General features: G+C 38.2%; 2 protein-coding genes across 2 annotated transcripts; both read left to right on the top strand.

Moving 5' to 3' along the window:
• Positions 1–7,500: 7,500 nt before the first annotated feature.
• On the top strand, positions 7,501–22,386 carry LOC133997561 (eukaryotic translation initiation factor 4 gamma 3-like). The gene is made up of 22 exons (XM_062437202.1): positions 7,501–7,558; positions 7,700–8,132; positions 8,220–8,315; positions 8,398–8,628; positions 8,735–8,757; positions 9,623–9,741; positions 9,871–10,031; positions 10,542–10,613; positions 10,979–11,176; positions 11,437–11,565; positions 11,738–11,974; positions 13,351–13,455; positions 14,646–14,784; positions 15,074–15,180; positions 16,325–16,497; positions 17,046–17,171; positions 18,269–18,350; positions 18,807–18,905; positions 19,082–19,228; positions 19,823–19,904; positions 20,031–20,171; positions 20,704–22,386. Coding segments are annotated over exons 1-22 (3,078 nt in total). The 5' UTR covers positions 7,501–7,556; the 3' UTR covers positions 20,880–22,386.
• Positions 22,387–23,037: 651 nt separating this feature from the next.
• On the top strand, positions 23,038–25,937 carry LOC133998064 (E3 ubiquitin-protein ligase TRIM35-like). The gene is made up of 7 exons (XM_062437806.1): positions 23,038–23,054; positions 23,558–23,990; positions 24,081–24,176; positions 24,259–24,489; positions 24,596–24,618; positions 25,221–25,339; positions 25,477–25,937. The coding sequence occupies exons 1-7, from the start codon at positions 23,038–23,040 to the stop codon at positions 25,584–25,586; spliced, it is 1,029 nt and encodes a 342-aa protein (XP_062293790.1). The 3' UTR covers positions 25,587–25,937.
• Positions 25,938–26,429: the final 492 nt, after the last annotated feature.

Raw genomic sequence — 26,429 nt, 5'->3', positions numbered from 1 at the left:
AAATTTACTATTTACTTTGAATATTAAAGAAATATGGTCAGTGGTGAAAATCTGTTAAAATACTATTCCCAAGTTAAAAAGACTCATTACATTACAAAATACACCCCATTGAAAGTAAGATCTTGCTTTTGAGTTTGTGGCGGGACATAACATTTTGGTGAATACAGTTGAAAATTCTGATGAAAATCTTTTTTAAATGATCAGCTTCTTTTATAGGAAACAATATATATTTGTGCAGTAATCATGTAACATTTGAAACTTACCACTGAAGTGAATATGTTCCTCTTCTTCCTTTTCCCCTATTCTCTTAATGGAGCAATTATTTTTCACATTTTGAATAAGCCACACATACAGAGAAGTGGCATTATCTAGTAAAATATAGAAATATCCCAAATATAAAAAAAATATTTTTAAAGGGGACTTTAGTTTTAATTTGAGTAAAGTTAGTGTCCTATTATAGAAATTACATCATAAAACACTTCTGCATCATCTTTCATAACATCAATAGTTATTATATACCGTGATACACTGGGTAGAAGACCAGGATGAACCACCTGTGCATCAGAAAGAACACAAACTGTCAGATAAAGCTTGCATTTCACACCTGCCTGGACAAGAAAAGCAGCAGAGAATTGGGCTTAGCTCCATCAATCCAGCCCAGTACTTAAAAAGTGAGCTTTTTTGACATTTGTTGCTTCCTTTGTTTCATTGACTCAGTGTGTGTGTGTGTGGGTGTGTGTGTGTGTGTGTGTGTGTGTGTGTGTGTGTGTGTGTGTGTGTGTATTGGCACTGCATTGGGAGGGTCAGATTCAAACCCTTGGCATGGCCTGTGGACATGCACTGGCATGGTAAATAGTAGCAGTGTGACTGTGACACACAGAGAGAGACAATAATAATCACTGTATTCATTGATCACTGCTTCAAGATCAGATTAGATTGTCTCTGTTAATATCAACGCAGACAGATAAAATTGATCTAAAGTTCAAAGTTCAAAGTTCAAAGTCGACCTTATTGTCAATCCTGCTACATTTACAGGATGCTCATTTCAAAATTGTTCCATGAATTTACTTGCGGGAGAGAAAGTTAATGTGAAGTCCATTTTGGAGCAATGTACTTTGGCTTATTTGAGTAGGCTACCACACAGATATATTTAGGAACACATATTTTACAATTACAGTAGGTAGCTGGTTTTTGCCCATTTAAAACCATACATTTTTTTCTTTTTCTTTCAATTTTGAATGCCAATATTGCAGTCCTTCTCACTCTTTAACTTAAATTATTCTTTCACTGTCAGTATTCTTGTTATTACTGCAGGCACCTGCAACCTTGTGGTACATCAGACAAAATTTGCATGGCACACACTCTCAATAAATGTAAATGGAATGTAACACATAGTCATGAGGGTCTACATGACATAAATTTCATCATAAAATGTATCTGCCAATGTCCATGAGGGGCTCCAGAATATGCACATGTTTAAATACACCCAATAGACAATGCCCCAACCAACATAATCCCTCTCTGGCATCCCAGCCAACTTGAAGTTACTGAGTTTTTTCTTTTTGTATGTAGAAGCAAACTATAACATAATGATGTGAAAAAGCTAATGTGGACTTAAAACATAAATCCATTTTGTGGGAAGGTTTGGGAGATTTCTTACTTACTATAATAATATTGGTTTGTTTTTAGTTCTGTTTGACTCCTTCAATAAGAATCTGGCCTAACCCGCTGTGCCTTCCTCGCTCTTTCTCCCGCACCAATGTCAGGCCTGAACCCTGCTGCTTGGTGATTGACACATTCTGGCAGAATAAATTAAAACCTCAAGCTGTGACAGAGCCCAAAATAGCAGGAAGCTGTTGCTGACCTGCAGTCTCTAGTGCCACATGTCAGCAAGCTTAAAAAACTTGGCAGAACATTCTGCACAAAGGAAGCATGTACAGGTGTTTCTGTGTGTATGAGTCAACAAGCACTGATGTATGAGATGAGATTAAGTACACCTGTTACATAATAAACAAATCTTACAGGTGGTCTTAAACTGAGAAACCAATGCGCTAATTGCTACTTTTTACCCAGTCTTGTGGAAAGCAATTTCAACTTGTTTAATTAAACTGAAACCACTTTGGAATTTGAAGGCAGTGGCAGATGGATCTATTTTTTTGGCCAGCTGTTCTCCGACGGGTGACGCTTAGGTGGGGGGGCTTAAGCCCCAAGATGTTTAGTGGTGTAGGACTTCGGGTCTCTTTGCCAAGTCACAGAGTTCCCGGTTCTTGCCAAGCAGGGGGTGGGTGAGAGAAAATGCCATTTAGCTGGCTGGTATTTATAGATATGTGAGGAACTTGTGCTCAGGCTGGGCCGAGGTGCTGACGACGTAAAACGAGAGGACGCTTCCAGAAGTCGAGTGTCAGGGCACACAGATAAAAATACCCGGTGAAAGATGGGCCTGGTCATTAGTGGCACAGTCTGGCATGTGACATGGCAGCATTTCAGAGGTGATTTATGATTATTACTACAGCTAACCTATACCTCTCCCTTTCCTACCCCCACCCTCCATCCCAAATTGGTTTGCCAAATGGAATGGTGCATGGGGTTTATTTCAGGGGTGAGTGCAGAGGAAAAAAAAGTCTGCTGGCATTTTAAACTTTGGCAAAGTGCCACAGTTGGGTTTCAGATGTTACCACAATATTGAAAGAAAAACAGAAGCTATATTAAATTAATCTCTTCTGGGAATTAACACGATGGTGCAGGAGGCAAACACATGCTTCTTTCATGTTTCTGTTAACAGGACAACAAATCTCTGTTACTGAGAGTTCAAGGTTTGTTTTTTTTAATATATGACCACATTATAATGGTGCTGAGTTGTGAGATGTGGAATGATTTACTGCTCAAAGAATCAATTAATCATTAGATCAATCAATTCTCTGCTAAATAAAATATGTTATATGAAGACACAGACAGAGAGGGGGAGAGAGGGTAATGGGCTCACTGCAGCCTGATGCCTTCCCTAATTGCTGGAGCGAGCTGCCACAGGCAGGAACAAAGGAAACATTTAACACATCGTAAATTCCTGTAATGTCCTGCCGAGAAGCTGAACCTCCAGTTACACTTGCAATTTTTTTTTTAACTGACTCTTTATTAGCAGCCAGTGACTAAAACAGACACATAACATGATAAAAGACAGTTAAAGCAAAATATGAATGAGGATTTCTCTGCCATTACAGAAATCAGTTTTCTTTTATCCCTCTGTTCTCCAGAGGATGAAAGGCTTAGCAAATAGCTCCGGGGCATCAGATCAGCAGGCCACGGTTACACTCTCAGGTGTTTCTTACATTGATGCAATTTATGTGAAGAATTTAATTCCAAATGAAGACTTAAACATTTAAAAGCTTGACACTAAATGAGGTCGGGGGACCTCTGGTGAATGTGTAAGTGGATAGGGTGATGAGGATGTGATACAGCCTGGCGGTCACGGTCAGATGACCAGTGGAGGTGCAGAAAGAGACACGGAGGCTGAGGTTGCAGGTGTATCAGGGTGCAGGCTTATTAAACACAATGATTGATTTTTGAGCAGCAGCCGTGGCATCGTTCTGCAGAAAGGGATGAAAGGAAAGCAGACATTAGACAAGGCATTTAAGCAACATGGGTAATGTCAAACAGACTATAGGAAATAAATGATACACTATTAAACATAAAATGTATTGTAAAAAGGTACATAATTAAACTAATAATTTCACTACAGACCACCCGTTTTGTATAACTGGGGCTAAATATAGCCTATATTAGTCAAAGCAATGGTCCCTTGCAGTTCAGACAAACAGCTTGCACACCCACCTTAGGCTAATAACAGACAGAATGCCAAAGCATCACACTAATCATGAGGCAACAACCACATTTTGTGGCCTACATTAAACAGGGATCATGGTCCTTAACTCTACAAGCAAAGGGTTTAAAGGGTGCAATAATTTGTTAACTGAGGTGATAAATATACTCTAGTTTCATTCTTCATGCTCGGTAATCAGGGATTCAGGAAAGAGGGACAAAATATTGTGGTCCTGCTCTGTTTGACTAACCTAGTTGTCTGTGTTGACTGCAGTTTATTTAATTATCAATCAGAGCTAACTGAGTGCAGAATGTTTATCCTCTCTGCACCTGGGGCTGGGAATAGCCGAGACAGGGACAATAGCAGAGTCAGAGCTGGGCCTTTTGTACAGACACAAACTTACAAAATTATTCATCGTCCTATTCCTTTAGGAGGAAATTGGAGCAAGAAAATAACTGAATCTTCATTCGATATTGTAAAGTGACTAGCAAGTCCAGATTCAGAATTTCATCTGTTTTAAAGACAGAAAAGCTGTGTGCTTGAGCACTGTTAATACACACAAATACTCTCCGAAAGCCTGGAGAGAAGTGCTACAATGTCTCGCTGAATTCCTGCCCAGTCTTTTGTCCCTCAAGGCAAATGATGGAGCATATGTCTTACTCGCCTAGATGGTGATCAAGTGTGTGTGGGAGCAGTTTACGGGAGAGATGGAAAGAGCGAGAGAGACTCTGTGATTCTGTCCCGTTTTGAGAGTCCTGAGAGACTCCTCACTTGTGTGAAAGCATTATGTGCTCCACGTAGACGTGTATGCAGTGTGCGAACACAACACGTAGTGCATGTGTTTTTTGGAGGGGGAGGGGTATTGGGGCAGCAAAATTAGTTTACCATCAGCTGTGCTCTCGCTCTCGTTCAGTCCCAGCCTCTGTCCAGTATTTCTTCCAGCTCCCTCCACCTAATGGCGGCTTAGGGCGGTTTTACTGCACCACCCTGGGGAGGCTACTGTGGCCAGATCCAGAACACTTGGCTTTATGTGGATTGAATGTTTTATGGTTATGGACATAATATTTAAGTATAGGAACAGTCTCACAAGAATCCACCCCCACACCATTATCCCCAGTCTTAATAAATACACCAGCCCAGGCAAGGTAAGTAGGAAAAGTCAGTATAGTCAATTTACGATGAGACGTTATCATGAAGTTATGTAACTAAGCTCACACTGTTTAGTAATTCTTCTATGAGAGGTATGGATAAACTCTGTTTGATAGCCGATCCCAATACTGATAGTGAAGATATTCACACAAGTGAGCATATAATTCCCCAATTTTAATGCGGAAACCATGAAACTAATATTCTAGGATTAAGCTTTCAACTATATTGAAATGTCACTTTATTGAAGCAGCTTAAAATCCCCATTTTAAAAAAAAGTTTTAAATGTTTTTTGTTTTGATCTTTGTTTATTGGTGTAATTGCAGTGGAGGGTTAAAACAGAACCCTTTTGTTCACAGTGCAAGGCAGACTAATGATGTATTTCCTTTAAAGTCTTTAACAAATGTTTTAAAGAGAGATAGAGAGAGAGAGAGAAAGAGCGAGAGAGAGGGAGAGAGAGAGAGAGAGAGAGAGAGAGAGAGAGAGAGAATGAATAATCTCCTGTACTGTCAGTATAGATTTCTGTAGATATAGATCTGCCATGCCAATAAAGCTTGTTTGAATTAGAATTAGAATTAGAATTAGAATTAGAATTAGAATTAGAATTAGAATTAGAATTAGAATTAGAATTTGAATTAGAATTAGAATTAGAATTTGAGAGAGAGAGAGAGAGAGAGAGAAAGAGAGAGAGAGAGAGAGAGAGAGAGAGAGAGAGAGAGAGAGAGAGAGAGAGAGAGAGAGAGAGAGAGAGAGAGAGAGAGAGAGAGAGAAGCAGAGTGACGGTAAAGAGCAGGCACATTCGCTGGCCACATGGTGGTGTGTTCAGTCATGTTAAAACATTTAGCCCTTGATAGCTATTGCTGATGCGGTCAAAGGGCAAATCGCTTGCGATTTTCACTGCTGTGAATCTGATGTATGTAGTTTATGGGGGTGCTTTAACGTGCATGTGTGTAAGTGTGTATGTGTGCATGAGAGAGAGAAAGTCAGAGAGAGAGAGAAAGAGAGTTGTATGACCACCATTGCTCTTGAAAAGCAGAACCTTTAATTTTAGCTCGCTGTCATATGAGGAGCTGTAAAATGTGACCAGATCTCTGTAGCGTGATTATACACACATGCAGACAATGGAGACACACTACTAATGTGCAGTGTGTATTGATTGCTGGTATAAGATCTTCATATCGATGGCTTGTACATGTAACATTGACATAGTATTAGAGCCTACTTATGAAAAAACTTACCTCAGAGATTTGCATATGTTCATTGCACAGAAAAATTGCACTGGCATGATATTACCCCTTTAAAGGCTATTTCTTTAGAAAGATCTGAAATGATATCCTACTATGAAGAAAAGTCTAGCACTCAATGCTGTGTTAACGAGATTGTAAAATTAATTTGTGAGTGGTTTACCTTGTAGGTAATCGATGTGCACAGGACTGTTTTGAAATCCTGAACCCATTTTTGATGTTTCGACCTGCTTTGTCATCCTTTCCCAAACACCAAGTATTAAAAAGAAATCTTACAAGGATTAAATAGAAGGATTTGAAATGATCTGGTCCTTCTTTCCAGGAACACACATAGTGACTCTGCAACCAACTTAAAAAAAACAAAAAACTAATATAAACATTTATATATTTGTGCAATATGTTGTATAATTATTATGATGGGTTGTGGTTGATTGTATGTGATGTGAACGTATGTATTTCTATGTATGTGTGTGGTAGTATGTCTGAATACCACTGTGATGGGCACTAGCAATTTAATTGTATTGTGAATACAGTGACAATAAAGGCATCTTATCTTATCTTATCTGGGTCCTGGGAGTTATAGCACATGCCTGCTTGTATGTTCATATACTGAAAACTATTGTATGTAATCAAGTGAAAGAACGAGTCCTTCTCTTTAACTCAGTAACACTAACACATAACTTTGGGAGATATAGTACAATTGCAGTTGCTGTTGTTGCATTTAACTGGATCAACATTTTACCGCTGGGTGGCAAATATTTTCTAGACCATGTGAACAAAGATGAGCAGCCTACAAAGTCTGTAAATTCAATAACAACCACGTTTTTTTTTTGATGTTGTTGTTTTTTGTGGCTAAACTGCCCACTTCTTAATAATCTTTCTTCTTGTCTCTCAACTAACATTTGTAACCCATATTTTATGGATTTGGAATGTCCTATAATTACTGCAGTAGGCACAATTTCTTTAAAACCTATGTGTATTTCTACAGGTAAAAGCTCACTATGTTTGCCATTGAGGCACAATTTGTTTCTTTTGAGTATGGGTTACATTGGTTTCATATTTTTAATGCACCATGCAAAAACATCTGAGCAAAAGCACTGAGAAAAAACTGCAATTAAAAAAAAATCTGATACCTAAGAATATTTCTTCATTCTTTGACAATATGAATGTGTAACTATTTATCTCACAGGGCAGGGTGGACCTTGAGAGATAGAAAAAAGAAAAGTTCCAAAAGCTCCTCCCTCTTTACACAGAAAACAGGAAGAAGTGACAAGAAGTCAGCACTGGAAGCTGCTCGTATTCATGTACAACAAATAGAAGAGAATAGTGAAGACAACTGAGCGGTGCGTATGTATGTATATATATACACTGACATTTCAAGGGTGTTTATTGATGCAGCTGCAACTAAATTACTGAATGTGAGCACTATACAAGTGAATCTGTGAAACTGTGAAAGTGAAAGTAAGTTGGCTGTCTGTGTTCATACAAGCAGGAAAAGAACCACGGAAGACAACAACAGAATGGCTGCCAGTGAATCACCATCTGAAATGGATTGCACCTGTCCCGTGTGCTGTGACATATTTAGGGATCCTGTACTCCTGTTGTGTGGTCACAGCTTTTGCAAGTTTTGTCTTCAGGAGTGGTGGGGAAAGAATAGAATCCAGACATGCCCTGTCTGTAAGGAAATATTTCCAATGGCTCAGCCTCCACGTAATCTGGCACTGAAAAATCTTTCTGATACCTTGAGACAAGAGAGGAGTCAGAGAGGTTCATCAGGATCTAAAGAGGTCTGCAAAATGCACGGTGAGAAACTCAAACTCTTCTGTCAGGATGATCAAGAAATCATCTGTGTGATTTGTAGGGATGCAAAAAAACACAAGAAACATAACTGTGTCCCCATCAATGAAGCAGTAGAAGACCACAGGGTAAGTGATATATTCTAATATATTAACTGAGAGGTTCTGAGTTTGGCTTCATAATTATATAAACTATTTTTCTTTTTCTTGTTATAGACCAAACTGAAGGTTGAGCTGATGCATTTAAAAACCAAACGGGGGTCATTTGAAGCAGAAAAAGTCAAGTGTGATAAAATGGCCAGCCACATCACGGTAAGTCACTAACATGATGGTTTAAGCATTAGTCAGCAATATAACATGTAGTCTACTTTAGTCAAAAAGTGTCTCTCCTCAGCTCCAGGCCCAGCAGACTGAGAAGGGGATAAAAAAGGAGTTTCAAAAGCTGTACCAGTTTCTGAGGGCAGAAGAGACTGCAAGGATTGATGCTGTGAGGAAAGAGGCGACGCTCAAGAGTGAAGCAATGAAGATCAGGATTGTGAATCTGACTGCAGAGATCTCCTCACTCTCAGACAAAATCAAACCCATGGAGGGAGAAATAAAAGCTGAAGATATCTCATTCATGCTGGTAATCAGTGATCACTTGTGTCAATCAATATCTAGCTCTAAATATTCAACATGTAGCAAAGTTAAATGTATTGATTTGTTATTGTTTTTTCTCCTTTATTTCACAGAATGTCAAATCCTCTACGGAGTGGTAAGTGGCTTTGTGTAGCAACGTGCATATATTTATCTTGCAGTTTTTGCTTGCACTGTCTATATGTATTTTGTCTTTGTACTCAACATTTTTAGTACACTTACCTTTAAGGAACAAGTGCCTTTGTGATCTAACATTTTTTTAAAGCTTTTAAAATGTAGGTTTTGGGTGAACACTGAGACTCTCAGTGGTTTTGATGACAGACAAATATCAGCTCAAAACAGAAAAAAACTAGCTTAGTGTTCTGTGAATTATTGTCTCTATAAATAAAATGTAAAATAGATTATTTTTTAGCAACAAATCAAAAAATCATCAATTAATTCCTCTTAATTTATTTCTTCCTCAGACTTAATTCAGTCAGGAACACTCTCGTCATAGATCAAACCATTTATTGCGCAAACAATGGTAATACAGTTTTACTTGGCACTGAAGGCTAAAACAGGGAGCGCAAAACCCCCTGCAGAGTGGGCCCAAAGCAAGACATGAATTGCAGATTGACCTTAGAGCCATGATGGGACCCTGAACCAGAAAGGTGGAGGCAGGGGTGGTGGAGGCAAGCTTTGCCAGCAGCAGTGTGAGCAATGGTGAAGCAAGATCAGTGTAGGTGGGAGTCATATTTAAAGGGACCGCCTTGTGGTTAGAATGACTGTGATTGATGTGTGACTGATAAGGTATATTGATTCAATAAGTAAGTAAGTCAGCTGATTACAACTAGGGCGTATGACTTCTATGTCCTGCATGAACTAACGCAATGCTTCACTTATTATTGTCATATCATGAGTGCATTGCTCCAAACATAGATGTTACCAATATGGTTTTTCAAACTTTTTCATTGGTAATCCTTGACTACCTTGGATTCTTTCAGGTGCCAAAGTAAGCTGCCAGAGCCAGAGAGTCCATCAGAAGCCCAAATCGATGAAGCCAAACACCTGGGGAACCTGCTGTTCACAGTCTGGGGGAAGATGAGGAATATAATACAGTACAGTGAGTAATGTAATGAGTAATGTATGAGTAATTGACACTCAAAGCTGAAGTTGTATTGCTGGTAAATTACTTGTGCAGTAAAAGCAATATAAAGAATCAGATAAACTCACTCTCATCTTTTCCATTCAGCTCCTGTAACTCTGGACTCAAATACAGGACAAGGCAAACCTTTTAACCAATCAAAGAATTTTACTCATTCGACATCCAGAATGAAGGCCCAGAAGCTCCCTTACAACCCTGTTCTTGGATATAAACGCTTTAGCTCTGGCAAACAATGCTGCAATGAGGAGGTGAGAATTATTGGGCTGTTGGAATGACTGATAGAAACAAGCATCAAACCTCTGAAAAGGTTTGGGGCATTTACCTGTATGTTATGTTTTTAGGGCCTTTGCATAATCTTCCTGCAGAGAAACACACACATTTCATATATGAAAATGCATTTTTTTTAAAAAGGTCAGAGTGCAGTTAGATTGTGATATTACGTTGATAGGAAAAACACCTCATTTAATACACTTTCACAGAACAGTTTTTCGAGATGCACAAAAATCCCTCCAGCTGAATTGTCAGTAAAATAATATAAACAAACATATGGTAAACAAACATGTGGAATTACCTTTAAGGAACAACTAGGTTAGAAATGCACTCACTCTCTCACCAGTCTGACTCCTTTTGACTTGTTGCCAGTATTATAAATTCACTGCTCTCCCCTCTGTTTAGCTCATTCTCTGACTATATATGTGTGTTTGTGTGGGTTTGTTTGTGTGCGTGTGTCCGTGAATGGTAATATTCAACTGAAAAAGGCTGAGAATGCCTGGAAACCTGGCATGGAGAGACAGCCCTCCCCAGAGGACACCGAGGTGCAGAAAACACAGGTATAGCCAAAAAGATACAGACATGCACACAGGCAAAAGACACAAAAGATACACAAAGGAAAGTTGTGCATTAAAAAGTATCAGCTATCTGAACCATTCATAATCCATTTGACTGAAGAGCTTTAAATTATCGGAAATTCTAACCAAGTCAATTAACCTACCAATTACTTAACATGATTAACAGACAGTTGTGAGGTAGAATTCTCCCTTTATGAACGTGGTTTAAGAAGTGGTGTTCTTTATCAAAAACTATCAACAATAGCCAGGCCTTTAATAGAGTAAGTTTTTCAGTCTCCTAATAAGCTGACTGTTTGATTGATGTGATTGATTGGTGACCTCCATCTTTTCTGATCGATTCCCCTCAGGAGCTCTTCAGGAGGATACGCAGCATCCTGAACAAGATAACACCTCAGACGTTCCGCCAACTTATGAAGCAGATCACAGAACTGGCCATCGACACAGAGGAGAGGCTCAAAGGAGTTATTGACCTTGTCTTTGAGAAGGCCATCAAGGAGCCCAGCTTCTCTGTGGTTTATGCAAACATGTGCCGTTGCCTCATGGGGGTGAGCAATGACACATCCATTATGATCATTGAAGAAGAGTGTGTAGCATTTACGGTATTATGAATAATGCTTACTTCAACTATGGTCCATTCACCATACAGAAAAAGTGACACAGGAATTGTAGTTCAAAATTAAGAATTCCAAACAAATAACTTGCTAGAAAAAATCTCTTTAACAACAGATGATTTAGTTCATCACTTGCCTTTATACTTCTATTTCTTTACAATGTTACAATGTCTTTGTATACTGTTCATATACAGCTTAAAGTGCCACTAACAGACAAACGTGGAACTTCCGTGAACTTTCGCAAGCTGCTACTAAACCGCTGCCAAAAAGGGTTTGAAGAGAAGTATGAGAGGAATCAGAACAAGCTGGACTCTGCTGCATTGGTACGTGACCTATGAATGACTCAGATTTGACACCCAATTCATAACGATTCCCAGTTGCTTTCAATACAGGTGACCCTCTATAGAGAAAGAAACTTCTAATTACGGATGATGTCTCGTAGAGCATTTTGGTGAGGAAGAAATAACATTGCTGCATTTCCTCGGTCTACCTCAGTCGACGGAACATGAGCAGCTTCCGGCGGAGCTGGAGGAGGCCATGGACGAAGCCCAAAGGCGTTCCATCGGCAACATTAAGTTCATTGGTGAACTTTTCAACTTGAAAATGTTGACAGAGGCCATCTTGCACGATTGTGTGGTGAAACTGCTCAACAACAAGGACGAGGAGTCTTTGGAGTGCCTCTGTACGCTGCTCACCACCATCGGCAAGGGCCTCGACCACGAGAAGGCCAAGGTGAGACAGAAAAGAAAGTTGCTATATGAAGTGAGCAGGAGTTAATGTTTACTAATATTGTAGGTTTTTGTTTGAGGGTAATTTGTGAGAAAATGTCACATGTATTGAATCAGAATCGGCACATCTGCAAATGCATCTGAGGAGATTGCAGTGACTCAGACAGACTCTAAAAGAAGGTGTCTGAAGTCTCTGGTATATAAATGAAATGAATATCTTTTTTTAGTGAGTGTTTTTAAAATGTGAACTTTTTTAGACCTGGTATATATTAAATATACTAAATTGAATATCTTTGGGTTGTCCACTGTTTGTTGGCATCATATTCTGATATTTTATGACTAATTGAGTATAGTGTTTGTTCAGGCAGGCCAGTCAAGCTTAGCTCACAATCCCAGCTTTATTGGCTGATAGCAGCTGATCTCAAAGCCAGCAACATCAGCTGATGGCTCAAATGATATCTTCTATACATTCAATTAGCAAATGTCAAACAGGGCACCTTGTTTAATGCTGCTTCAGTCAGCCTTCTCTTGCATGCAACCAGCCCCTACCCATCTTCTCTTAACATGTTGTAAATGATTTAAACAATGTATTTGCTTTGACCTTGTCTCACTCAGACTTAATAGATGTTATACGTCAAATACAATGTCTGTCCATTTGTACTTTATGCCTTTATGGTGGGCAAACCATCCAAGGCTGTATAGTCTTCAAATTTCTTAGATGTTCCTGGTAACCATCATGATGAAACAGTCAGTATCTGGTTCCATATCTGGGATCTTAATAATGGTCTCAAGAACAGCAGTAAGCTGAGATTTCTGACAGGTACGGAGGCTTCAACAGTCACTCAAGGACACAAGGAGTGGATGGTTCTCATGAAAAAATTGACATTCTCTGTTCATGACATGAGATAATCAGTTTAGAGAAGAGTTGGCAGTCTTTTTTCCTGACCTTCTCCGTCAAATAAACAGCAGAAACTGGTTCCTGGCAAAAAAAATCTATTTGATTATTCTTGATCAGTTCATAGAATTACTTTTTCTTCCATTCCCATTAAGTTTTTTTTATCTATGCCTTTACCCTTATCCAGTCTTAATGGGTTAAAATCAAGAATCCATAAATATTTTGAATCCATAATATGCTACCTACCAAAGGCAGGTAGCATTGGAGAAAACAAAAATATGAGTAGAGAAAAAAAAGCAAAGACCGACCTTTTCCAGCCATTATGTATAATAGTGAACCATGACTCCTAAAACATGGTCCCCTGACCCCCCTGAAAAACAAACTGAGTTAAATAATGTGGAAATTTCCTTAAATATGCTGTCAAGAGACAAAGAGAACATAACCTTTGCATCTCTTATCATCCCTCTCTTTTGCTCTCTCATCAGCCTCGAATAGATCAGTATTTCAATCAGATGACGAAAATCATTGAGGAGAGGAAGACGTCATCTAAGATTCGGTCAATGTTACAAGACGTTATAGACCTAAGATTGGTGAGTGTGTGGTTGTTCCTGCATGTGATATTTGTTTAATTTTCATAATCGCACAGCTGAGTTCAAAGTCCAGCCCTGTGTTCAGGCTGTCTCTGGTTCACAATGTATTTTTTCACACAGGTTTGTCTCATTGATCTTTCTGACTTCTGGAACATAATTTTTGGTATTCTGGTTGTATTTTGCTAAATAGATGTCTACTGCTGCTCTTGTTATTATAATTTGAACACCTTTTTAGAGAGATTGGTAGAAGAGGCTAGATGACAGAGGAGCTAATTGCCCCTAAAGTCCCCCAAAAACAGTATTCTGCTATAGGATTAAGTTAACTTAAATAATGAACAAAGTTACAGTTTTGAGGAAAAAAATCCTGTTATTATTTACTAAGAGTTAAACTCTCAAAAAGAGAGCTAATCTTCTTCCCTGGGACAGTGAGGGTGTTGTTTGATTGAGGATGACCTGGCAATACAAGCAGGCAACCCCACAACTGTCATCAGATTATTATTCAAATATTGTTAAATTCTGAGTAGTTCACAGAGGTATGATGTCACCTTAAGCAAAACAAATTAAGCATGTACTAGATGATACTCTATATGTATGTGTCTACATATATAGGGTCTTTAAACACATGAACCCTTGCTGGACTCACAACACTGACAGAAACAAATACATGGACTCACAAGACTTACTGACAACTGTAATGACAGGCCTTTAGTAAAAAAACATCTGCATTGATTATACATAATTTCCTTCCTAACTCTTATCTAACACAAGTTGTTTAAATCAATGCCACTGTCTCCTAGTAAAAGATGTCAAAAAACAGATTCAAGCCTGGTCAAATTTGAAATTAAAATCAACAAGGCTACTTAAGCAGTGCAGGGTTCCTCTCTGTTAAAAAACAAAATCAGCATATTCAGCAGTGGGGAACTGTGGCACAAATGACGGGTCAAGAAGTGATGTTAACATGTTTGTTTGTCAGTATCATTACTCAATTCATCAGTGCATTCCTTGAATTTAAGATATTCCTCAGATCTTCCTCAGCCTATGTTAATTCTGAACTGATGTATCTGGTATGATAACATTCACTTAAACTCTCAAGACATTTTAAGTTAACATTAAATCAAGAAAAATAATCAGTTTGAAACAGCTGAATCTGATGCTGTTTAATTCAGGTCACTGTGATTCTCTTTCTACAGCACAACTGGGTGTCCACAAGAGCCGAGCAGGGCCCAAAAACTATCAAACAGATCCATGAGGAGGCAAAGATTGCAGAGCAAGGGAAGCAGAGGAAAGTGCACCACCAGCATCTCTCCAAGAACAGCAAAAGAAGGCCAGGTCAGGCCTAGAGCCTAAATCCTCTTTAAGGCTTAGCATCACATCAGCACAGCTACAGTGACACAGGAAGCCTGCAGGCATACAGACAGACTACCTGTGCTTATAGCCTGCAGAGATGCTATTACACCCAACAGCAGACAGGAAGCTCCTTCTTATCTTTTTCTGTTAGCTGAGCCCTAAAATTCCATCAAGTATGGCAGTCACTGTTGTTTGACTCCAATGAATGTTAATATCTTTAAGACATAGACCTGAAACGGACACTGGTGTGACTGTTGTTTTACATTGACAGTGAAACCTAGACCAATGGCAACGAACAGACCTGCCTTTTCTGAGGAGGAAATAGAGAGGAGCTGCAAGTCCATTGTCAAAGAGTTCCTCCACATAAATGATTACAAGGTACTGAAATTCACATGGAAATCAACAGTAGATGAGACACATGGGGTTTAACATCCATGATTTTAGGTTCAAACGTTTCAGTGCATATTGTAGGGGTCTACACTATGTATATTATTTATTTCACTCTTTAAGTACAGTACAGTCAGTACATCTGAAATTGAGCTCTTTTCAACAATACTGACTACTTCTTAACAATAAAATAAAAATGTATAGAACGTTAAATTTCTAATCTAAAGAATACATGATACAGAAAATCTATGAATAATCAAAATAATAAAAGGTCTTTAAATTATAATATGAACCTTAACTCAGTGGATGATAATGAGGCACATGATCTGAAGTCATAACAAAATGGAACTCACACATTCTCACAAAAATGTAAATGAAAAAAGAAAACAAAAAGATTAAAATGTGTGTACATTTAGTCAAAATAAAAGACTCCTAAAAAGAACTTTAGAGAAAACAGTCATGATGAACCAATGACAAGACATATGATGTGCTGTCTAGCTTTATCAACTTGGTCAATGCAGGTGGAGTAGTCCAAAAATCCATAATGAATATTGAACTTCATTCATTGTCCCCAAATTTGGGGACAGTTCTTAACATGGGGGACCTGACTTGAAATGGTAGCTCAGGTTTCTAAAACTAGTGAACCTTTGGGGAACATCATTATGGAACCTGGGGTTACATTATGGTTAGGGTTAGGGTTAGGGTTAGGGTTAGGGTTAGGGTTATTACCACAAGACTGTTGCCATCACTGTAGCAACTTGCCTGTGACAGACTTGCCTGTCACTCGAAGTGGCCACACCATAAATTTAAGCCTTAATAAAAACTAAACAGATGAGTTACATAATAATTCACCCATAATTCATGTCATGAATGGGGAAATTAGCTATAGAGACCAAAATAAATTTTTTGCTAGGCTGTAAACTCTTTATTTCTGCTGTAAAGTTAGCTATTTTAACACGAAGGTCTATGGGAATTGACTTGCTTAGCCCTGGAGGTTGCCACTTGTATGTAATGAAATTAGATTCTATTAATTCAGTTATAATATCAAAGTTAGATATTTATTTGGGAAATCTTATGCTATGATTGAATTAAGTTCTCTAGTTTCCAGTTATCATTATTTCTTTGTTCTCTGCAGGAGGTTGTCCAGTGTGTGAATGATCTTGACTTGGGTTCCCAGTTGCACATCTTTGTGCGCGTTGGGGTGGAGTTGACCCTGGAGCACAGTCAGATCACACGTAACCACATGGGTCAGCTCCTGTTCCAACTGGTGCAGCATGGAATCCTGCCTAAACCCCAGTTCCACAAAGGGTCAGTTCACCTGCATGCTGCTCTCTACATGAAAATAATCAGTTTCTGTAAACATGGAGTTGATTGGCACCTTTTTGGCACACCATGTCTTCTTTTTGTAAATGTAACTTCATTGTCATTGTCTTCATAAAGTCAGAACACTGATTGATACACTGTGCTCATGAAAGAGATGCACTTAATTCTCTTTATCCTCCTTTTATCCTCATTTATGACCTAGTAAAATTGTGTTATGTGCACTGAGTTCAATCAATCAATTAATCAATCAATCAATCAATCAATCAACCAACCAACCAACCAATCAATCAATCAATCAACCAATCAATCAATCAACCAATCAATCAATCAATCAACCAACCAATCAAACAAACAATTAATTTGAGTTCTAGCAAGAGTCAGAGTTCCAAACCAATATTACCTTCTTCTTAACAAGTAGTAACATAAATGGCAACAGGAGACTCAGGAAGAGGATTTCTTCTCCATCCCCTCGAAGACATGAAGTTTACTTTCACATGTCCTAATAAATACTTGTGTTGTTTGTTTCTTTTCAGGTTTGCAGACATGCTGAAGCAGGTGGACGACATGGTCATCGACATTCCTCATATCTGGCTGTACCTGGCTGAGCTGCTCTGCCCTGTGCTGAAAGAAGGGGGCTTCTCTATGAGAGAGCTATTTAGGTACTGAGATGTCTACTCTCCAGCAATTCACTTGATGCTCAACAGCCACCTTGTTACAAGTTGTAATTTGATCGCCTGAGTGTGCACTGACTCAGTTGCCGCCCCAGGAAACGACTCTTACTTTATCAAAAATGCCACATAATCATTGTCCTTTGGATCCAGTTTTTCTAGTTTATATGTTTTTCCTCTTTCTTCTGCTAATTTCCAAGATTAATTCCTTTCAAACTATCCATCCATCCATCCATCCATCCATTTTCTGCCACTTATACAGAGCTAGATTGATGGTGTCTTAAGACTGAGTAAGGAAACTCAGACATGCTTTACCCCATCACCCCTCTCCAGCTGGGAGAACCCTAGGTATTTCGAGGCTAGAAGAGATATATACTCCCTCCAGTGTCTTCATTGTCTGCTCAGGATTTTCCTACTAGTTGGACATCTCTGGAACACCTCCAAAGGGAGGCATCCATGCTTGTATCCACAATCTCATTCTTTCAGTCGCTATCCAAAGATTGTGACCATCAGTGAGGGTTAGGATTGATTGATCAATTTTAAAGCTTTGGAGGTCATGGTGTGTTGAAACCAACAGAACTGCATAATCTGCAAAAAGCAGAGAAGCAATCCTGAGGCCAGCCGACCAGACAGTCTCCTCCCCCATTTAGTCCATTAAAATCCTGAACAGAATTGGTGACAACCTTGAAGGAGCCCAACACCCACAGAGAATGAGTCTGACTTACATCTATGCAGACACAGATCTCTCTGTGGTTATGTAAGGACCAAATGGTTTGCAGCAACACCTCTGTTACCCTATAACCCACAGCACCATCCACAAGGTGCCCCGAGGAAAACAGTTCCTCCTGAATCTCAGGTACAACAATCAGCTGGAGCCTCCTTTTTCCAACATTTTCATCTCAAACAATAGTTTTAAGAAATTTTAAGAGTGAACAGCATAGGAAAGTATTTCATAATGAAGCCGTGATTTCTGCAACTCCCTAATCTCAGCACATCTGAAGTAGCATTTAACTTTTCTATACCCTCTGCATGATGAAAAACATTTGGGCAGATTTGAATTTTATTTCATGGTTTCTGTTTGTTCACAGTGAATTAAGCAAACCGTTGCTTCCTATGGGAAGAGCTGGGATTTTTATTTCTGAAGTACTGCACATACTATGTAAACAAACGGTAAGCATCACTTTGATCTTCCATTGTTCTTTTACTCTTACCCACTCTCTTTATGAATCTGGGGAAGTACAATGATAAAGTTATGGACATACACAATGAATAGATATAGATCATTCGCATAAATGTCTATAAAGATTAAAAATAGATTATTTTGTGGGTTATACAATTTCCAGAACTCTAAAGAAATATATTATTTGAATGTTAAAACCCAGAGTAAAGACAAAATAACTTTTATTAAGCACTACAAAATATTTTATTATTCATTCACTACTAACATTAACATTAATCAGTCATGTGAAATATGTGTCTCAATAAAAACATATTTTGCCCTTTTGATTTGTATCAAATTAAGTTTTTCATTTGTTCGTCAGATGATGCATTTACATTGAAAATTGGGAAACAGTGTTCCCAAGATATTTCAGAGAAGTGAGATGTTGTCTCATCTTGTCTTCACAGAGCCATAGGACTGTGGTGGGTCTGTGGAAGGAATCTGGCCTCAACTGGACTGACTTCCTCCCAGAGGGAGAAGATGTCCAGGCTTTCATTTCACAACAGGTTGGTTATGAAGTGTTTTTAGTAATTCAATACAATATTATAGGAAAACTCACTATCACTCTGCTTTCTAAATACTTCTGCAAGGAGCACATTGTAACCTGTCCTTGTTCCTGTTGTCCATTTCATCATCTTTCCCTCATTTGTCACTCCATTCATCACATCTGTGATACAATCAGAAACTCCAGTTCATTCTGTCAGAAGACTCCAATCCTGACACAGCTCCATCTAAAAGAATCTTGTCTCCTGAGGAGCTGAGCCGTCAGCTGGAGAGACTCCTTCTAAAGGACATGGCCAGCAACACGCAGATCTTTGACTGGGTAGAGGTATGAGAAGTTACACTTGTATGCAGACATTTCTCAAAGACAAACCATCATTCATACTCTGCAAAATAATGGCTAAAAGTCAGGACAGCCTGTTTTTCTATCTATCTATCTATACATATACATATATATATATATAGTCACTAATCATCAGAATGTTTAAGTAACAATGTAATTGTGATATAAGAATGAATAAGTTATGAATAACTCAATATGACACTGTGGAACGTGTATTGATCTTCTATACATATATTCAATATGGGAGGTTAACTTAAGCAATATGTGCCATAAACACTGTCTAGTAATATGGATTTTGACTGCTGATGGATCATTCAGGGAACTCTGATACCTATAAAATTAGCTTCTGCATAGCTTTCCTTGGTGTCATTTTTGTGGTTGCCATGATCACACACTGAGCCATGGTGCCAAGTTCAGAAAAGTTTAACCCCTGTTGTGTTTACATGGGAAATGTAGAGGTTTGTAACAACAATCACTTACTGTCTCATATTTTTTCAGGTGAGGTATACATATGTGAAAAAGCACACAATTGACAAATGATATGTGTTTTGTCCTCCTTCTCTGTGCTGCATTTTCCAGGGAAACCTAGATGAATCTCAGATGAGCTCAGCTTCCTTCCAAAGGGCTTTGATGACAGCTGTTGGTGAGGAAGCAGTGAAAGGTAAGCACTCCATCACATGGAGAAGACTTCTCTAATCTGCTTCAATCTCACCATTGTTTGTAATATTTAAAAACTCAATGAAGCAGCCCAGCTTGCACTCACTCTGCCTTCTGCTTGACTGCACAGATACCAACTGTCGAGTGGACATGGCCATCATTCAGAAGAGAAAACCTGTATTGATCAGTTACCTTAAGTCAGACACTGAGCGACAGCTGCAAGCACTTTATGCACTTCAGGCACTTATGGTCGATCTTAATAACCCTCCAAGTAAGTGATGCATTAAGAGTTTGCTCCTCCTGCCTCCTCACAGTAAAACTTTTATTTTCTATTTATTTTCTTTCAGAGATCGTTAAGTTGTGATTACAAGCAATACATTGGTTTTGTATCACTCATGTTTTAAGCAATAACATTGTTGGTAATATAATCTCACCACAAGGTCCATTTAGTAGCTGTTCTGAAGGCTTTGATCATATCACATAATCTTCATCAGCAGATGGATTTTGCCCAGTTGTTAAGGAATTTTAGATGTTCAAATTTCTATCTTTTCCTTAAAGGAGTATGTTTTCTTGTGCATATTTTTCACAATTTCTTAGACATTCTAGCTGCTTTTTGATTGGAAAGGGTTGGCAATGGACCACTTTGCTCTAGACTGAAATATTTCTTTGATGGATTGACATTACATTTTTACAAACATTCATGGTTCCCACAGGATGAAAGCTACAGACTTTGGTGATCTCCTTAACCTCAGAGCTAACAAAGATGAGTGTTGATGTGATGTATCTCTCTGTCTGTTTGTCAGACCTTCTCCGGATGTTCTTTGACTGTCTATATGATGAAGATATCATATTGGAGGATACTTTCTTCAAGTGGGAGAGAAGCAAAGACCCTGCTGAGCAGCGGGGTAAGGGTATAGCCCTCAAGTCAGTCAGCGCCTTCTTCACCTGGCTGCGGGAGGCAGAAGAGGAGTCTGATTAATCAAGGAGATTCCTGGGACACAACAGAGTAGAACTGCATCTTTACAGAAGAACAAACATTCAAAATGAGTGTTTGAGCAGGACAACATTTTTTCTAAGATATTGTTCTAAAACATGCCACTATTTTGAGGTTGGATTCCAATTGCAGAAACACTTAATATAATACATGCAAAATGTTTTTGTTTTAAATGTCAAATACTTGCCTTTTTGATGATATGAAGAAGAGACTTAAAATATAGATAGATTCTGGACTGATTTATTATTTTTTTAAGAACTGCAAAGATGAAAGTTATTTAACATCTGCAGAAACTCACAATGAGAAAATAACAATGGACATGAAAATGTAATAATTATAATAACAAAATAATAATTAATGGAATACATAGCCTCCCTGAATTCCACACTGCCAGGTGGAAGAAAGATATTATTTTGGGATGAAATAATATCTCGAGGTACATAAGATTTAGGGACAAACCACATTCCTTCTGAGTGTGTCCCTCTCTTCCTTTCTCATTTTCTTTTATCCACAAAGAATGTCTAAAATAGTTAAAACTCTACTAAATGTATAGATATATATGTGTCCTTTCTAACCTATGGTGTTTCTGAACTATTTAATTAGTTTGATATTCTTAGAAATCCAAACTCTGCTTCAAAATCTTTCATTATAAGTCACACAAATTATTTAATTGTATTCATTTTTATATACAAGTGTATTATTTAGCCGTGGTTTGATTGTGAGGATAATACTCTCTTAATATATTTCATAGCAGATTAGGAAATTAAGTTTTAATAATTTTAAATTATTATTTTTTTGGGCTAATATTTAATTTCTATGTGTTTTCTCACTGGTTCATGATGTGCTGATTACTTGGCACTGAGGAGATATGAGAAGGATACTGTATAAATTAGTAAGTATACAATTTGTAAGGTTTGTAATGTTTTTTTATCCACAAATAGGAATTAGTAAAATTAATGTGGTCCCTCAAAAGAGCACCAAGGATTCTTTGTTTTTCAAAACTAGACTAAACAAGATTGTAAAAACGTTTAAAACTCTTTGTCAGGTAGCTGTGCTTCTGCTGTCTCTTACCAGCTGTGGTGGCCATCCATGCATTTTGGCCATTGTCCTTTGTACTATGACTGAGAGCTGAAAGCCAAGCTATGCTGTTACCATTTGCATATCTATTATTTTTTTAATCTCCTATTTTATAATTTTGATAAACTTTTAAAGACTTTTTCTAAGGACACTTAAGGTAAGGCCCCATTCATCCATTTGTGCAGCCTGCCTACTATGTGGCCTCAGTGAATCAGAGTTCTCCCCAGCATTGGATTCACTCTCCTGAAGAGTTGCTGAACTTGAATGCTTCACTGAAACTGCAGTGGGTTTCATTTGGCTGTTATTTTGGCAACCTGAGGACAACCAAATCTGCCTTGCCTTGCTCTGGGAAGTTCGCCTCATCATCAGTCTTTCACCATCCACCTATTCATTCATTCTATTTGTTTATACTGTATGTATGTATGCTTAGTGTTTCCTATTGATTGCTATCTCTTGGTAGTTAAATAAATGCCTATTCATAGCCAAGTCATTGTCTGAATAAATGACTTCAGTGTATTTCTTTATATCAAAAGGTGGAGGTCCCTGAACTCAGGATTTAGATATCTCAGATCTAAGACCAATTAATATGATTTTATTGCTTTCCTCTAAAGATGGTGCCCATTACAATCTTATCAGTGCATATTATTTATTTCTACTTTTAAGACTCATTCACCAAACCTCATTAACGCTTACTGTTGTAGATATAGTACAATTGTGACTGATGTTATTGCATTTAACTGGATCAACATTTCAGCACCAACAACTTCTTCCAATTAACTGACTTCCTAGTCTAAAGGCTAAACTGCTGACTTGTTTACAACCTGTCTGATTGTCTCACCACTCACCCTGTTGTGACATATTTACAAATGCTTTAAACTCGGATGTTGCCACATTTCGAATTTACACCAATTACTTTAGTGAGTACAATTCATTTAAAATCACTCCGTATTTATCATTAGATTAAAATCTCCATTTAATTATTGCATTTGCACTAAGACAGACCCTGTACCTTGATTTGTGCCTGCCCTTTTGAGCTTAATGTTCCTCTTCTCCCTAAGATAGTGACATGTACAAAGTCTGCAGGTTAGAGCTCACTATGTTTGTCATAAAGTCACAGTATTTGGTAATACTCATGTTCCATTAGTCTAGTCTTTTATACTTACCATGCCAAAACATCTGAGCAAAGGTACTGAGAAAAAAACTGGAGAAATCTGATAAGCGGTAATATTCCTTTGTTCATTCTTTGGCCATGTTAATGTGTAACTATTTATCTCACTGGGCAGGGTGGACCCTCAGAAATAGAAAAAAGGAAAAGCTCCTCCCTTTTTACACAGAAAGCTGGAGGAAGTGACTGTGAGTCAGAAGTGACTGTGAGTCAGCACTGGAAACTGCTCATGTCAATGTACTACCACTAGAAGAGAATAAGGAAGACAAGTGAGGGGTGGGTATGTATGTGCATATATACTAAGATTTCAAGGGTGTTTATTGATACAAATGCAACTAAATTACCGAATGTGAGCAATGTACAAGTGAATCTGTGAAAGTGAAAGTGAAAGTAAGTTGGCTGCCTGTGTTCATACAAGCAGGAAAAAAATCACAGAAGACAACAACAGAATGGCTGCCAGTGAATCACCATCTGAAATGGACTGCACCTGTCCTGTGTGCTGTGACATATTTAAGGATCCTGTAGTCTTGTTGTGCGGTCACAGCTTTTGTAAGTACTGTCTTCAGGAGTGGTGGAGACAGAGTACCCTCCAGACATGCCCAGTTTGTAAGGAAATATTTCCAATGGTTCAGCCTCCACGTAATCTGGCACTGAGAAATCTCTCTGACACCTTGAGACAAGAGAGGAGTCAGAGAGGTTCATCAGGTTCTAAAGAAGTCTGCAAACTGCACGGTGAGAAATTCAAACTCTTCTGTCAGGATGATCAAGAACTCATCTGTGTGATTTGTAAGGATGCAAAAAAACATAAGCAACATAACTGTGTCCCCATCAATGAAGCAGCAGAAGACCACAGGGTAAGCAATATAGTTTAATTTAGCAACAGAGAGGTTCTGAGTTTGGTACATTTAGAAATAATTATTTTTTTATTGTTGTTATACTTATAGACCAAACTGAAGGTAAAGCTGATGCATTTAAAAACCAAACGGGGGTCATTCGAAAAAGAAAAAGCCAAGTGTGATAAAATGGCCAGCCACATCACGGTAAGTCACTAACATGATGGTTTAAGCGTTAGTCAGCAATATTACATGTAGTCTACTTTAGTCAAAAAGTGTCTCTCCTCAGCTCCAGGCCCAACAGACTGAGAAGGGGATAACAGAGGAGTTTCAAAAGCTGTACCAGTTTCTGAGGGCAGAAGAGACTGCAAGGATTGATGCTGTGAGGAAAGAGGCGACGCTCAAGAGTGAAGCAATGAAGATCAGGATTGTGAATCTGACTGCAGAGATCTCCTCACTCTCTGACAATATCAAAACCATGGAGGGAGAAATAAAAGCTGAAGAAATCCCATTCATGCTGGTAATCAGTGATCACTTGTGTCAATTAGTATCCAGATCTAAATATTCAACATGTAGTAAAATTAGATGTATTGATTTGTTATTGTTTTTTCTCCTTTATTTCACAGAATGTCAAATCCTCTATGGAGCGGTAAGTGGCTTTGTATTCTGACACTGAACAACTGAAACAAGCAACATTTTGTATATTTGTCTTGCAGTTTTTGCTTGCACTGCCTACATGCATTTTGTCTTAAGTACTCAAAATTTTTAGTACACCTACAAACAATTCCCCGAAGATAGCACACATTCATGATTTATCTGCAATAATTGGCAAGAATATAAAATCTTCTTTCATCAACATTAGCCTGTTAGATTGATTACACTCTCACCTATTAACACTACTAATCCTTTTCTCTGTGTTTGAATGTTCATCAATATATTTTTCACACACACAGACCACAATTACACACCTCACTGTAACCCCTATTCACCTGGCTGCAATTGTCTTATAGATAAAATGTAAAAGAAAACTAAAATATGCTAAAATATGGCATGTTTACTCCCTGGCCTATACTGATAAAAAAAATAGATTTGAATTTCATGAAGGTGTCTGTTGGGCATAGCATTAGCAAAAAAGTAAAAAGTAATTAATTCCTCTTAATTACTATTTTTTGCTTATATTGAGTGATTTGTTATATCATGAGTGCATTTAAAATATCACTGTTAAAACTTGGTTACCTTATATTCTTTTAGGTCCCAATGCAACCTGCCAGGAGCACAGACTCCATCAGGAGCCCTTATCGATGAGGCCAAACACCTGGGGAACCTGCTGTTCACAGTCTGGAGGAAGATGAAAGAAATAATCCAGTACAGTAAGCAATTGCTGATTTTTAATCCTCAGTAGCATGTATAGGTAACTAATGATCTTGCTTACCATAGCAAAACCATGCCTTTAGTAAAAGCTTTACTTCTCCATGTTAATAAACTTTCCATTTTGTTTCTATCTGAGGCTCCTGTAACTCTGGACCCCAACTCCGGCGACCCATTATTGACTGTATCAGAAAACATGACCGGTTCAACAGTAAGAGACCAGAGTCAGCTGCTCCCTCAAAACCCTGAAAGGCTAGGCAATTGGGGTATTCTTGGCTCTGAGTGCTTTAGCTCTGGGAAACACAGCTGGGATGTAGAGGTAGACAAGGACTATGATGAAGAGGTCAATGACTGGAATTGGTATGTTGGTGTGGCTACTAGACCCAAGCATGGAACCTCTGAAAAGATCTGGGGCATCAAAACGTGCATGTGTGAAGTGTTATATGAACATACCCCAGAGGATGATGCAAAAACTGTACGTACACACTTCCGTTTTTTCCACAGAAGGTGAGAGTGCAGCTAGATTATGACCTAGGAGTACTATCATTTATTGACCAGGATACGAAAACACGTGTGCACACTATCAAACGCACTTTCACACAACCTGTTTTTCCATATTTCTGTAAGAATACAAAAATCCTTCCAGCTGACTTGTCAGTGACAGTGAGACAGCCCAAATAAGCATGCTGCATTACTGCATTAGATCAAACAACAAGATGAGGCCTTGACATGGCTGTGTTTTGGCTATGTGTTAATGTTGTATAACTTAGAAAATCAAAGGCTTGTGCCACATTAAGTACAACAATTGTTATCATCATATCTATGATTGAATTATTTTGAATTTTCCATATAGGTTATGTTCCTCAGATATTAGTATATAGTTATAAATCTTGTTCTCTCTCTGTAACTTTGTGTGATGTCAGTAGCCAATGGCATGTTAACCTTACCTCAATTGATTTTACACATGAAGTTCTGTTTACTTGTCATGAGGATAACTTTTCAGCCTTTGAAAACAGTTTTAGAAAAGTTTAAGAAAATAAGCCTGATGATGTCATGAGGGTTGAGACTGAAAGTTATTTACAGTGAGCAAAC

Source organism: Scomber scombrus, chromosome 17 (genome assembly GCF_963691925.1).
Source record: "Scomber scombrus chromosome 17, fScoSco1.1, whole genome shotgun sequence".
NCBI lineage: Eukaryota > Metazoa > Chordata > Actinopteri > Scombriformes > Scombridae > Scomber > Scomber scombrus.
The sequence above is the reverse complement of the archived record's forward strand: the minus strand, read 5'-3'. Positions and strand labels throughout refer to the sequence as shown.